This window comes from Eptatretus burgeri, chromosome 4 (genome assembly GCF_056783735.1).
Source record: "Eptatretus burgeri isolate ZD-2024b chromosome 4, Ebu_testis_v1, whole genome shotgun sequence".
Classification (NCBI taxonomy): Eukaryota; Metazoa; Chordata; class Myxini; order Myxiniformes; family Myxinidae; genus Eptatretus; species Eptatretus burgeri.
The window spans coordinates 1,925,233-1,938,211 of record NC_140964.1 but is presented as its reverse complement, the minus strand read 5'-3'; the positions used below and the strand labels follow the sequence as shown (position 1 = coordinate 1,938,211).

General features: G+C 42.5%; 1 protein-coding gene across 3 annotated transcripts in view; it reads left to right on the top strand.

Moving 5' to 3' along the window:
- Nucleotides 1-12,979, top strand: part of CACNB2 (calcium voltage-gated channel auxiliary subunit beta 2) — a 239,513-nt gene that overhangs the window by 138,677 nt on the left and 87,857 nt on the right. For all 3 annotated transcript variants that reach the window (XM_085876659.1, XM_085876658.1, XM_085876661.1), the window contains exons 3-5: nt 1,839-1,961; nt 6,812-6,948; nt 12,114-12,184. In XM_085876659.1, coding sequence (XP_085732785.1) covers nt 1,839-1,961; nt 6,812-6,948; nt 12,114-12,184 — 331 coding nt within the window. The remainder of the gene's footprint in view (nt 1-1,838; nt 1,962-6,811; nt 6,949-12,113; nt 12,185-12,979) is intronic.

Sequence of the window (12,979 nt, the reverse complement as noted above, 5' to 3'; positions counted from 1 at the left end):
TACAATTACAAGAAGAATGTCTCCCTCTTGTGTAGTCGCTATCCATTACCGTTTGGTTTCTCTCATTCACACAATCATCAAAGATAACGAGGTTCTTTTTTGATTTTTCCAAATCTTGGGGAGAAGGTATATCATCCGTATTATCACGAAGAATACAAGTTATCGGTTTTGATTTCTTTTTATAATCTCTGTGTATCACAAAATAGTTGTATTATATCTTCAATGTTGTAATCATTTCGTTTGTTTTGAAGTTTAAATAAACCGATTATATCTTCTTTTTGAAGACCAGCATGAAAACCTTGCGAGAGTAGTTGAAACCCAGGTTGAAAACTCGACTATATGAAAATTATTAAATTATCATAATCCAAAAAGTTGGGAGTAAGGAGCATCTTTAAAAGAAAGCAGGTTTTTCCACATCCGCTTGAAGCAACTATGAGACATCTTAATGAATTTGGAAGATTTTATGGTTGTTAAATTTTATCTTATTTTCCCAAATGGGTAAAAAATCATTCATTTATATATTTGGAAAACAGGTTATTTAATTTATTGTTGGCTTTTTTAGAAACTCTATATTTTATCCTAAGTTCGGGTTTAATTTCAAGATAATCCATAATTTTATTTATACAATATCTTGTGTTGATATTTCCCTGAAAATGGCAATCATGGATAATATATAACAACAATCCTTTGAACATTTCTCTAATACATTCAGTTTCTTCCATTGTAAGGAAAGGTGTGTTATCACCCTCCGACCTTACATTCATTTCTCAAATCAATCTTGTCACGTAATTCATTTTTGGTGTAAATCTAAAAGAATTATATTCCTTTATATATATTTTTATTATCATTAATTAGAAGATAATCACAGAATATACATTGTTTATAGGCTTTTGACTGTGTTTAATCCCACTCTATCACATGCAGGACAATTCTCAAATTTGTCATATGGGTAATCAGGGAATTCAAGGGGCTCAAGATTTAGTATAGTATTCATATTTATTAATTAAAACTTTGTTTTAACTAAAATTCATCATCGGTATCATCTTGGGTACTTTCATTGGTGCTTTCACAATCATCTATAAAACTACTTTCATTACCATCGTTTGAACACAAACTCTCAGTATCATAACTGTCTTCTGTTCCAACAGAGATACTATCATCACTCTCATAATCTTCAAAATCTTCAGTTGAATCATGACTCGTATTTAATTAGTAGAAAAAACATTACCATCGATATCTATATACTTTTTTTCATTTACAGATTCAACGACTACATTTTTTTATATTAAAGGTAATTTTAAAATGATCCGTAACTACTATTGAACGAAATGTCATGTCACCTGATATATTAACATCCTTTATTTCCTCAGGATTTACATCTTTAGGGTTGTTGAAAAAAATACAAATTTCTCTTTGCATATTACAGATGGTCTTATCTTTTCTTTCTCAAGCTTCATCCATAAGGTTTTTCTTTTTTGATACTTTTTCTTGTTTCATTACTTTTTCTAGTTTTGAATTTCTTGCCAGAAGGAGAGGAGAAACTTTTGTTAGAGCTACTTTAATTGATGTTCTTCCAGATATACTAAAAGCCCTTCGACTGAAGGGAATTGAAGAACTCATATTATTCACCATAATTGTTTTTATCCAATAGTTGTTATATTTATCTTTGTTCAATTTTCATCCTTGACATATTTCTCAGTATCTTTTACAAATGAAGAGATTTATTGAAACTTGTCTTTTGTGTCTTGATACATTGTATTTATTAAGTGAAAAAAGTTGGACCAAGAAGAAGCTGAAAAAAAAAGCTGAAACTGATTTGTGTGCCTTTTGATGTGCAGAACAAGCCAGTCGCTTTTGCCGTACGAACCAATGTAAACTTCAATGGAGTCATCGAAGAAGATGTGCCACTCCCTGGAGCAACCGTGTCCTTTGATGTCGGAGACTTCCTTCATGTAAAGGAGGTATTTTTTTTATCAGTAGCAGCACAGTCTTATCGGTGGAGGAATTGTGGAATCAGTCTGGAATCCTTGGTGCCTTGAGAAAAGTGATGATGGCTGTATGTGTATTTTTACCTCCACCACCGAAAGCGAAGGAGGTTATGTTTTCATCCCTCTCTGTCTGTTTATTTGTTTGTCTCTCTGTCTGTCTGTGTGCAGGATATCTCAAAAAGTTGTGCACGGATCCGGATGGGATTTGGTGGGCAGGTTGGGTGTGTGACAAGGACGAACTGATTAGATTTTGGTGAAGATCCGAATCCGCTGACTAGAATTTTTAAAAGTGATTCTTCACCATTGACAGATCGGGCTAAACTCATACATAGCACGATATCTCAAAACGTTGTGGACAGATTTGAATGAAATTTCGCGGAAAGGGTGGGTTTGTGACCACGACAAATTGATTTGATTTTGGTGAAGATCTGAATCCGGATCCGGATCTGATAATTTTTGTTGAGAGAAAGGGCCAAAAACGATATATAGCATGATATTTCAAAAATGTATTGGGCCAGATATGTTCTCGTGGATCAGGCATTATGTGGTGGAGGTATGCGCGCTCTATCTAGTGCCCTTCTCATTCCCATTGAAACAGTGCCCCCAGCATTCATGGTTTCGACATTCGCACATTTTCCAGGAACGTATCGCCCTTGAATGTCCCGGTCAGACTACATGTATGTATATATGCTGACATGTCAACTGCTGACATTTGGCCAATGATATTGTCGTGTGTACGGGCGCCCTCTTCAACCACTCAACAACAAGCTGATGAGACAAAATACTCCTCCACGGATGACCACAATTGGATTGGTCATCATATTCCAAATGGTGATTAACCTGTTCCTGTATTCCAAGCAGGGTCTGTAGCCGTTGGTTATGGATGCAGGAAAGGATGGCAGGAACAGATGTGCATACAGGCTTAAGAAATTCTAATAATTTCAGAAGGCACAAGATTACATATACTGAACAGAATCTCAAGACAAAGACAGACAACAAACACGTTACTTATACAAAGCGAAACTACACCCTCTTCCCCCACACCTACCCCTCCAATACTACATCCCATTCAACCCCAAGGTATTGACGTCAGCACCCGGAAGGTTCTAACCAATACCTGCCACACCCACACATAGTTCCAACATCCTGCTCAACCATACAATGCTAAATCTGCACCAGAGTGCCGTGGCCACCAGGCAGCACGGGCCATCCATCCATCCAATGGGACCATACTCTGTACAGAGCGTCGGTGCTGCCTAAGCAGTCTCTTGTGCAATTAGGCACAATCCTGGAATGGGTCACCACTCCAACGCAGGATATTCAAATGGCTCAATCATCGCAGCAAGCTGGTACTCATTTTGCCGACCTTGGAAGGATGACAGGCTGAGTCAACCCCACCTGGTATTGATTCAACAGCCGAGCAAGATTTGAACTCAGGACCCTTGGATCCCAAGCCCACCACCATAACCATTAAGACAACACCAGGCATGTGGGCCAATGGTGAGCCTCTTTGCTCATTGGGTGTCAGGGGGAAAAGAGGCAGAAAGGGGTGATGTGGATGTGGTCGATGCCCGGAACCTTCCCGGCTCAACACGAAAGACACATGATGTGACATCCCGAGTTTATCTATTCTAAAGTTGCACAGGGCCCTTTTCTCGTATGGGCTTTACGACAGACAGTTATCCCTAACATGGGTCCTAAGCCTTGGGTTGGCTTTACGGTTAAGGTGGCTGTATTGAGATATTTGGGTCTTGAGTTTGAGCCTCTAAATACCCGTTGAATTAACACCAGGTGGGTTGACAGCCTGTCATCCTTCCGAGTTTGGCAAAATGAGTACCAGTGTACTGGTAATTGAGAGCATTGCATGAGAGCCACAACCGTGCCCCCAGAAAATGATTCAACTCTCACCTACGGGCTGCACACGATAGCTAACGTGAGTCCTTGTTACATATCCAAAGGTCCGATAAGCTACGTGGATGCAAACAGTTCTATTCCATCTACTGACCCCTACCCCAAAAACGTAACAATTTATTACCTTCTGACAGTCATGATCAGTGGTTGTGAAACAACTACCAACAGACCATGCTCCACTGCCACGGCAGTCTGTGCAATAATAGATTCTATGTGTTGTATTTCATGCTTCCTCATCTGTACTGCTGTCACGAGGCCTGCAAAGTTTAACTACTGTGCTTCAGGTTGAAATAGGAAAATTTAAGCTTAAGACTTGGTATGCTTGATTCCGTTGTTTATGCATTTTGATTTTGATCCAAAATGGTTATAATAATGACAAATTTTGTAACCAGGTGTCTTATTGTTGCAAATCTGGAAGCCATTTGCACACAGACAGACAGCAGTCCCTAAGCTTAGTTATTTCGATAAGTATGTGTTTATAGTTAGAATCCATCCCCTATGTCTAATGGGAATTTCGTGTGTGCGCTGTGAGTTATTTTATAGTCAGGTTTAATACATCAACAACAACGGCACCGTCCCTCACTCAACCCGGTCGCCATTGCCCACGTGTTTTTGGCCGAAGGTGTGGGCGGAGCCTCCATCGCCTCAGATCGAGGCTCCGCTCCAAGGAAGGGCATGGGACGTTTCCTCCAGCTAATGAGCGAAGGGCGAGCATCGCACGCGCGCTCCAACCAATGGGAGGCCAGTGTGCCGAAAGTTACTATGGAGCCTCCTCAGGGGGGGGGGGCTTCCGAGACACCTCGACACACCTCCCGAGACGCCTCGTCCAATCAGGAGGCTGACCACCTCAGGGGCGGCCCCGCCCAGCCAGATGGGATGTTCGCCCCTCCTCCAATCTGGAGGCGAGTACCGCAGAGCGTTTACCTCGCCCCGCGGGGGAGGGGAAGGATATGAGGAGGTGGTGAGCCGTCGAGAAGAGAAGGTTCGCCCCGTCATCGAGAAAGAGATGAAGCCTCGTCTTGCCTGCTGGCGTCTCGTCTGGTCCGTTCCTGTGCTGGCTGGTGTCCGTTGCATTGTTCTTGGTCCCTGGAGCTTGGTGCTGTGTTGTTGGTGGCGGGTTCGAGTCCCGCCACCAGACAAGCTAGACCAGACCGCACGAGGCGGACAGGTGCAAATAAAGGCCGCGACCACCATTTATTTGTGTGTGTGTGTGTGTGTGTGTGTGTGTGTGTGTGTGTGTGTGTGTGTGTGTGTGTGTGTGTGTGTGTGTGTGTGTGTGTGTGTGTCTGTCCGTGGGGCCCCGTCTTTAAGTAGGATTGATTAAGTGTTTTTCATTGTACATTGTTTGCACTGCTTTATTCAGTTGTAACTCTGCTCTTTGTGTGCTCCCCTCCCCGATTATTGTTTATAAATAAACCCCTGTGTTAAATGTTCCAGCTCGTTTTCTGTGCTTTCTCCCATTGACCCAGCACGGTGCATATTAAGAAATAGTAAGCCGTTAGTGCCGTAAGTTGTCATTGGGATTGGCGCGGCTCTGGTAACTCCACTCAGTTATGCCGGATCCGAGTCGGTACCTGCGACTCGGTTCGGACAGAGTCGACCGAGGGTGTGATTTCCCCGGTAATTTGACGACGTGGGTACTTAGGTATGTTGAAATTTGGCTATTGACCCTACCCCACGCCGTCAGAGAATTGACGATCACGGTCCTTTAAGTGGCCCGTCGACTCCGGAGTTATCTGGGGTGACGACCTTTTATTTCCGGGTGTTCGGTGGGAGACGGCTCTACTGCTCCACCTCATGGTCGTTTATCACCACCGAACCCCGGCCCACAATATTATATGATTATCTGATGCCCCTGTTTTCATTTAGCCTCATATTCCGTTTTAGCGTATTTTGTTAATTTGTCATCAGTCACTGAACGTGGAGCCCACCAAGGGGTAGAGAGCCCACCAAGGGATGTAGAGCCTACCAAGGGGTTTGAAGCCCACCAAAGGGTCTCGACTCCAGAGCCCACCAAGGGATGCAGAGCCCACCAAGTGGTGCAGAGCTCACCAAGGGGTGTAGAGCCCACCAAGGGGTGTGGAGCCCACCAAGGGGTGCGGAGCCCACCAAGGGGTGCAGAGCCCACCAAGGGGTGCGGAGCCCACCAATGGGTGCAGAGCCCACCAAGGGGTGTAGAGCCCACCAAGGGGTGTAGAGCCCACCAAGAGGTGTGGAGCCCACCGAGGGTTGTGGAGCCCACCAAGGGGTGCGGAGCCCACCAATGGGTATAGAGTCCACCAAGGAGTGTAGAGCCCACCAAGAGGTGTGGAGCCCACCAAGGGTTGTGGAGCCCACCAAGGGGTATAGAGCCCACCAAGGGGTGTAGAGCCCACCAAGAGGTGTGGAGCCCACCGAGGGTTGTGGAGCCTACCAAGGGGTGCGGAGCCCACCAATGGGTATAGAGTCCACCAAGGAGTGTAGAACCCACCAAGAGGTGTGGAGCCCACCAAGGGTTGTGGAGCCCACCAAGGGTTGTGGAGCCCACCAGGGGTTGTGGAGCCCACCCGAGAGGTGTGGAGCCCACCCGAGAGGTGTGGAGCCCACCCGAGAGGTTTGGAGCCCACCCAAGGGGTGTACAGCCCACCCGAGAGGTGTACAGCTCACCCAAGGGATGTCGTTTTCTTTTTTGCCTGTCCTTCGTATTGGATGTGGTGAGGCATTCCAAATACTGTTCTGTTGCAATCCCTGAAGGCACATGGTTGTTTAACTTTTCTCGGCTTTTTCATTTTTTAATCTGCACTGGCATGTCTGAAGAATAAAACATTCGTTATGAAACTGTTACAATTTATTTCTCATAAGAGTGAGTATATTACTTAATTTGTCATTTAATTTCTTGAATTTGTTTAGTCATTGAGGTCCAATTATTGCAGAAGTACAACAATGAGTGGTGGATTGGCCGGCTGGTGAGGGAGGGCACCGAGGTTGGATTTATTCCCAGTCCTGGGAAGGTGGAAACCATTCGTCTGGAACGGGAGCATTCTTCCAGGCAGGCTCGTCTCTACCCAGGGTACAGCAACCACGCCACTCTGTAACATGTGGACGTATCTCAATAGTTGTGAGTTTGGCGCTTACTAATTTACCATGATTACAGGTTTGTTTAAGGTTTTCTTTGCGAAGCTCATAAGCTTGATGGTAAGCCGAGTCGTTTGAAGTACAAGTTTGCTATGTGCACTACAAATTTTGTCTGTAGGCCATGTGGGTTAGCAAACAATTGTGAACCAAGCTTTCGGACATGTAGACAAGAGAACACGAATTAAAGGGTTATCAAACTTTTTTTAAAATACTTGTACAACAATAAATAATCAAGCCATTGGATCTAGTAATTTGCTTGCAATTTTTAAGTTGTTCGAATCCATGGGCTACCCGTCTCGACTGCCTTCTGAAGCCATTACTACTACTTCGATAACTATAACTAATACGACTACTTTAACGGCTCAAATTATTGCCACCTTCTTTGTCATGCGGTCGGTCTGGGAATGATTTTGTCCCAAGTCTTTCACGAACTCGCTGGTCAGTCCTGACATTGGATTGAATGTTACAGGAATTTTGAATTTATCCAGGGTGCTGACGATAACTCAGCTACTCTTCACAAAGAAACGGTATTGATCTCGAACATCCACCAACTGATGCTGGTAGATAGGACACCCAGTTCAACGCCCATCTGATGTACAATGCACAAATTGATGAACCACCTCTGCAGGATGAATGTCTATATCTGGCCTGAGATTGGAACCCAGGATAGACAGCTCAGAGGCCAATGCTTTCCTCCAAGCACTCCTGCCTGCCCATCTGCTTCAGCAAAACTGCTTTAAGTTGATTCGTTGTTAACATTTTGTGCACAATTCCGTTAAAGGGAGTACTTCTTAAAGAACGCAGTAACACAAACCTTGAGCACATTTCTTTAACCAGACTCATTGGCATAATGGTTAGACACTACTCTGAGTCTGGGAGATCAGCAGTTTGAATGCCGTCTGTGTCATACCAAAGACAAAAATGGTACGTGCTGCTTCCTTGCTTCAAGGTCAGCATTTAAAGGGAGAGGGCATGCATAAACAACCATAAGTTGACAATACTAGTGCAGGCATTGATGGGCCTGATTGCCTTCCCCTGTATTCAAGTTCCTTACAAAGGAACTTGTATTATTCTGGATCCAGATATGAAATTTTCTTAATTATTATTATTTTTTTTTCAAGTGATTCTTCACCATTGAGAGATAGGGCCAAAAACGATATGTGTCTTTGTCTGTCTGTATGCAGGATATCTCAAAATGTTATGGACAGATTCAAACAAAATTTGGTGGACAGGTTGGGTGTGTGACGTGGACGAATTGACTCGATTCTGGTGAAGATCCGGATACTACGCATCCAGATACTTGAATTTTTAAAGTGATTCTTCACCATTGAGAGATCGGGCCAAAAACGATATTTAGTAGCATGATATCTCAAAAAGTTGTGGACGGATTCAAACAAAATTTGGTGGACAGGTTGGGTGTGTGATGAGGACAAATTGATTCGATTTTAGCTCAGCTCTGCATCCAGATACGGCCAATCAGTGGGAGACAAAACGTAAACTGTTCAGCCTGGTGGAGATATGTGCTCTACTGCGTGCCATTCTAGTTATTAACAATATGCATCCACCACCATTGTTTAGCATGTTGTGGAACATCGACCGAGGCCCTCACTTGTTTTTTTTCCACCTTCACCTTTTTTGCTTTTAAATTTGTTTTCTCTGCAACCGCTTAAAAGCGATTGACACGAACCTTTCAACATAGGAGCACCGAGTAGGTAGGCACTCCTGCGATGAAAGGTTCGTGTCGATCGCTTTTAAGCGGTTGTGGAGAAACCATTTAAAAGTGAAATTACATTGGTAAAATTTTCTTTTTTAAACAAAGTATCATTATTATGATTGGATGAAAAATGCGGCTGGCGTTCCAGAAGGTATTTTCTGTAGGCATGGGTTGCGGGGTCTTTCACGTATCAATAAAATAAATGACCTCAACCTCACTTCACTCAGCCTCAGCAAAATTATTAATAGGCCGTCCCCCACACTGTGGGAGATGGGGTTTTGCAATTGTATTGTGTTCAAGCCATAATAATTATTATTATCTTTTTTTTTACATTTGAGCTTTTCTCATCAAACTTTTACCGAACCTTTATTATGAGGATATGGAGAGCACCAAGTAATAAAATGTACATGTTTTTTATTTTTTTATTTGTTGCTTTTGTCAAGTTTAGTTCAAGTACAAAGCGTACGCAGATGGGCTTTGCAATTTGAGTTGCTTTCTCGTTATTATTAGGGTACCCAGTCAAATGGACTGGGTAACCATTGTTTTTCTTCTGTTTATTTATTATTTATTATTTTTCCGCCAGCAATTTGCGGGCTTTTTCGCTTTAAAAATCATTTTCTCAGGAACGCTAAGTCCGATCGACACGAAATTTTCCCCATAGTATGCATCTTTTTTGATAGCAAACTTGATTGAAAATTATGACGTCAAAGATCACGTAGTACGGGCGCCATCTTGAAAAAAACGATAAACTTTGGACCTCTGTATCTCTGAAACGGTGCAATGGGAAAAAATTTCGCTTCATACATTTTAATGACCTCCCAATGGAGAACGCGGGTGATTTTTTCTTGACGTCATCAGTGAAGCGGAATGCTGGTGAAAATTCGTCAAGTAGAACGCTGCATGGGAAAAATCTGAAATTTATTGAGCATCATCGACACAACAATTCACCGTAGAAAAAATATCTTATGACGTCATAGGTGACTTGGTTCGGCAGCCATCTTGTTTTGAAAAAAATAATTAAAAACATCTTCTGCAGAACGGCTGAGCAGATTGAGGCGAAACTTTACACCCACATACCCCACGACATCCTTTTACAATTTGTTAATTTCTTATTGATAGGTCACATGGTTTGGCGGCGATCTTGAATTTACCCTAAAACCGTCAAACATCTTCTCCAGAACGACTGGTCAGATCAAGGGGAAACTTCACAAACTTATTGCACACGGGTAGGGAATGTAATTTTGTTAATGAATAATTGATAGGTCACATGGTTTGGCAGCCATGTTGGATTCAAGAATAATATTAAATAATGTTTTCTCTGGAACCACATAATCTATAGAAGCAAAACTTGGCAACTATAATCTACCCCTATGCCTGCATATACAGTAAAAATTATGATGTCACAAGTCACATGGTTTGGAGGCCATCTTGGATAGAAAAACGCACCTTGTCTGATCAACACGAAACTTAACAAGCATGATCCACTTCCCCATTAGAGGGAGAATTTAAATTTATGTTGTAATCGGTCACATGGTACGGCAACCATATTGAATTGAAAATTAATAACTTTAACAGTCTTCTTCTCTGAAACGGCTGAACAGATCGAGGCGAAACTCGACATGTATGACCGCCTCTCCATGATGAACAAAAAGTTCCCTCCCCCACCCCCTTTGATGTACGACACATTGTTTGGCAGCCATATTGGATTGAAGGAAAAATATTAATTAATGTTTACTCTGGAACCGCAACATCAATAAATGTGAAACTTTAAAGAGATGATGCAGCAGACATATGGAATGAAGGGTTTGAATTTCAACTCGATCGGCTCCAAGGTTTGGCAGCCATGTTGGATTGAAGGAAAAATATTAAGTAATATTTACTCTGGAAATGCTGAATAAATATTTGCGAAACTTCACAATTATAATCAAGTCTTGATGGAGAACATAGTTTTAAAATTTCAACCCGATCGGCCACTCGGTTTGGCAGCTAGAATTATTTAATTGTTTGACTGAAAACTTTAGATTTGTTGTTTTTTTTCCAGAAGGCTCACTTGGCTGCAACTGCATGCGTTTGAGGGTACAGGAACAGCAATTCAATTCATACCGATGATGGCTCCAGGAAAAATGATCAACTGTGTGCAAAATAAATACATGGAATGTGGCCTGTTCTTCAGTCCATAACTTGTGAATCCCACGACGTAGAGAAACGTGTGGGGGCTCATCAAGTGGTAGTTGTATCAAAGGCGGACGTCTGGGTACCCGGTCATCACTACCAGCATTATAAAGTGGCAGTTGTAGTTATTATTATTATTATTATTATTATTATCAGTATTATTGAACAACATCAGTTATGTGATCCATTTTAACGTTCGGTGAACTGGGATGACAATATTATCCGAACAACCAAACAATTTTTTTTTTCATTTCGAGCAAATTTAAATCAACATTTTGAAAGTTGCAATTGAGGGCAGTATGCACAGTAGGTATATACGTATCATGTAAATAATAATGGTGGAAGGAGTTTTATTTTTAGTTCCTCCATCATTTAGTAACTGCCTAAATTTCCTTGTTATCCTAGGTTTTCATCACCATCATAATCATCATGTACAATGGCCTATGCGGAGCGTTAGTGCTGCCAAAAGCAGTTACTCGGCTACATTCCTGATCAGATCACCACTCCGACTCAGGAAGTTTTGGCAGCAATTTGTAATTTCTTCAGGGTGCCAGCAATAGCTCCCCTCCTCTTCGCGAAGGATACCATGGAATCGTTAACATCCACTAACTAATGCAGGCAGACAGACAGAACTCCCAATTTAATGTCCACACGTTGATGAATCATCCTGCCCATGAAACACCAGGAAGGCAGTTGATAGCTGAGTCGGGATTCAAACCCAGGCTGGACAGCTTAGAAGTGATTGTGCAGGTCTCTCGGCCATCCTTCCAGCCCGATCTAAGGTTTTTTAGGGGCTATAAATGGATCACTTTCGAAATTGACCTGGATTTATAATTGATACAAACCTTCCTTGATAATGATCAAGATTTGTTCTTCCACAAACACCAAGAATTCTGTCTGCTGAGAAAATCAGAGGCGAGAGAGAGTTTGTTCACCAATTCAACTTGGGTTGGCCTCTTTGTTGTGACCATTTGAACACTTAAATCATGATATTTGGGCCATGCCATACCATGTTATCCACTGTCGCCAAATGGCCTTGTCCTGCAGGAAATCTATGTGTAAGCCCCTCCATGAGCCTATGATAATTATTTTAAAAAGCAATCCAGTGCAGTTCATGAAACTGCTTCGGGAATTATAAAAAAACATGTCCTGGTCGATTGAAGTTTCCAGACAATACTATATCTTTCTCAAACTCTGGATTTTACTGTTTGCAGGAAATCTGGACTATCAAGCATGGGACTTGGAGATGGAGCATCACGAAGATCGACTCCTACACCAACGTATGGTAATTACTACTCGTGGGGTTTTGGGGTGAGGGGAGAAGGGTGCTTCTTCAACAAGCGTGGATCAATATAATCCATTGACCTTGTTCATATATGAGAGCAACGGTCATTGAATACACATCATGACAATCACGTCTGTCACCCATGATGGCAGCCATGGTCAATATCTTACCTACTGACTGCAGGTGTTTGCAATGGGAAATATAAATGGAAACTTCCTCTCCAGTTTTGAGAAAATGGAGCTTTACTCTACCAGACGAACCTGGTGTTGGCTTATCGGTTAGGGTGGTGGCTTGGGTTCCAAGGGTCCTGAGTTCGAGCCCCGTTTGCCAATGAATTATTACCAGGGGGTTGACTCAGCCTGTCATCCTTCCAAAGTCGGTGAAATTAGCACCAGTGTACTGGTAATAAGGGCACTGCATCAGTGGCATAGCTGTGCCCCTAACCAATGATGCAACCAGCAGCCAAAAAGGCAGCACACGATGGAAAATCTACCAGACCAAGGAACGGCCTCTTTGTTGCTCTACCCGACCTCCCGACCCCATCCCTCCCACCACAATGAAATACTGAGTGAGATTTACAAAGTACATTGTGGGCACAGACTTGCCTTTATGATAATCATGGAATTAATGGATGGAGGATGAGGAAGCACCTTGAGAGATTAACTTGTTGCCAATTGTACTTTTATTTAGTCTCATCGGTAATAAAAATAAATATTTTTGTTTCCTGTTTCTTCTCAATGTAAACCATTCTTTCTAATGTACAATTTATCTTTAATACCTCACCCTGTGGTCTCT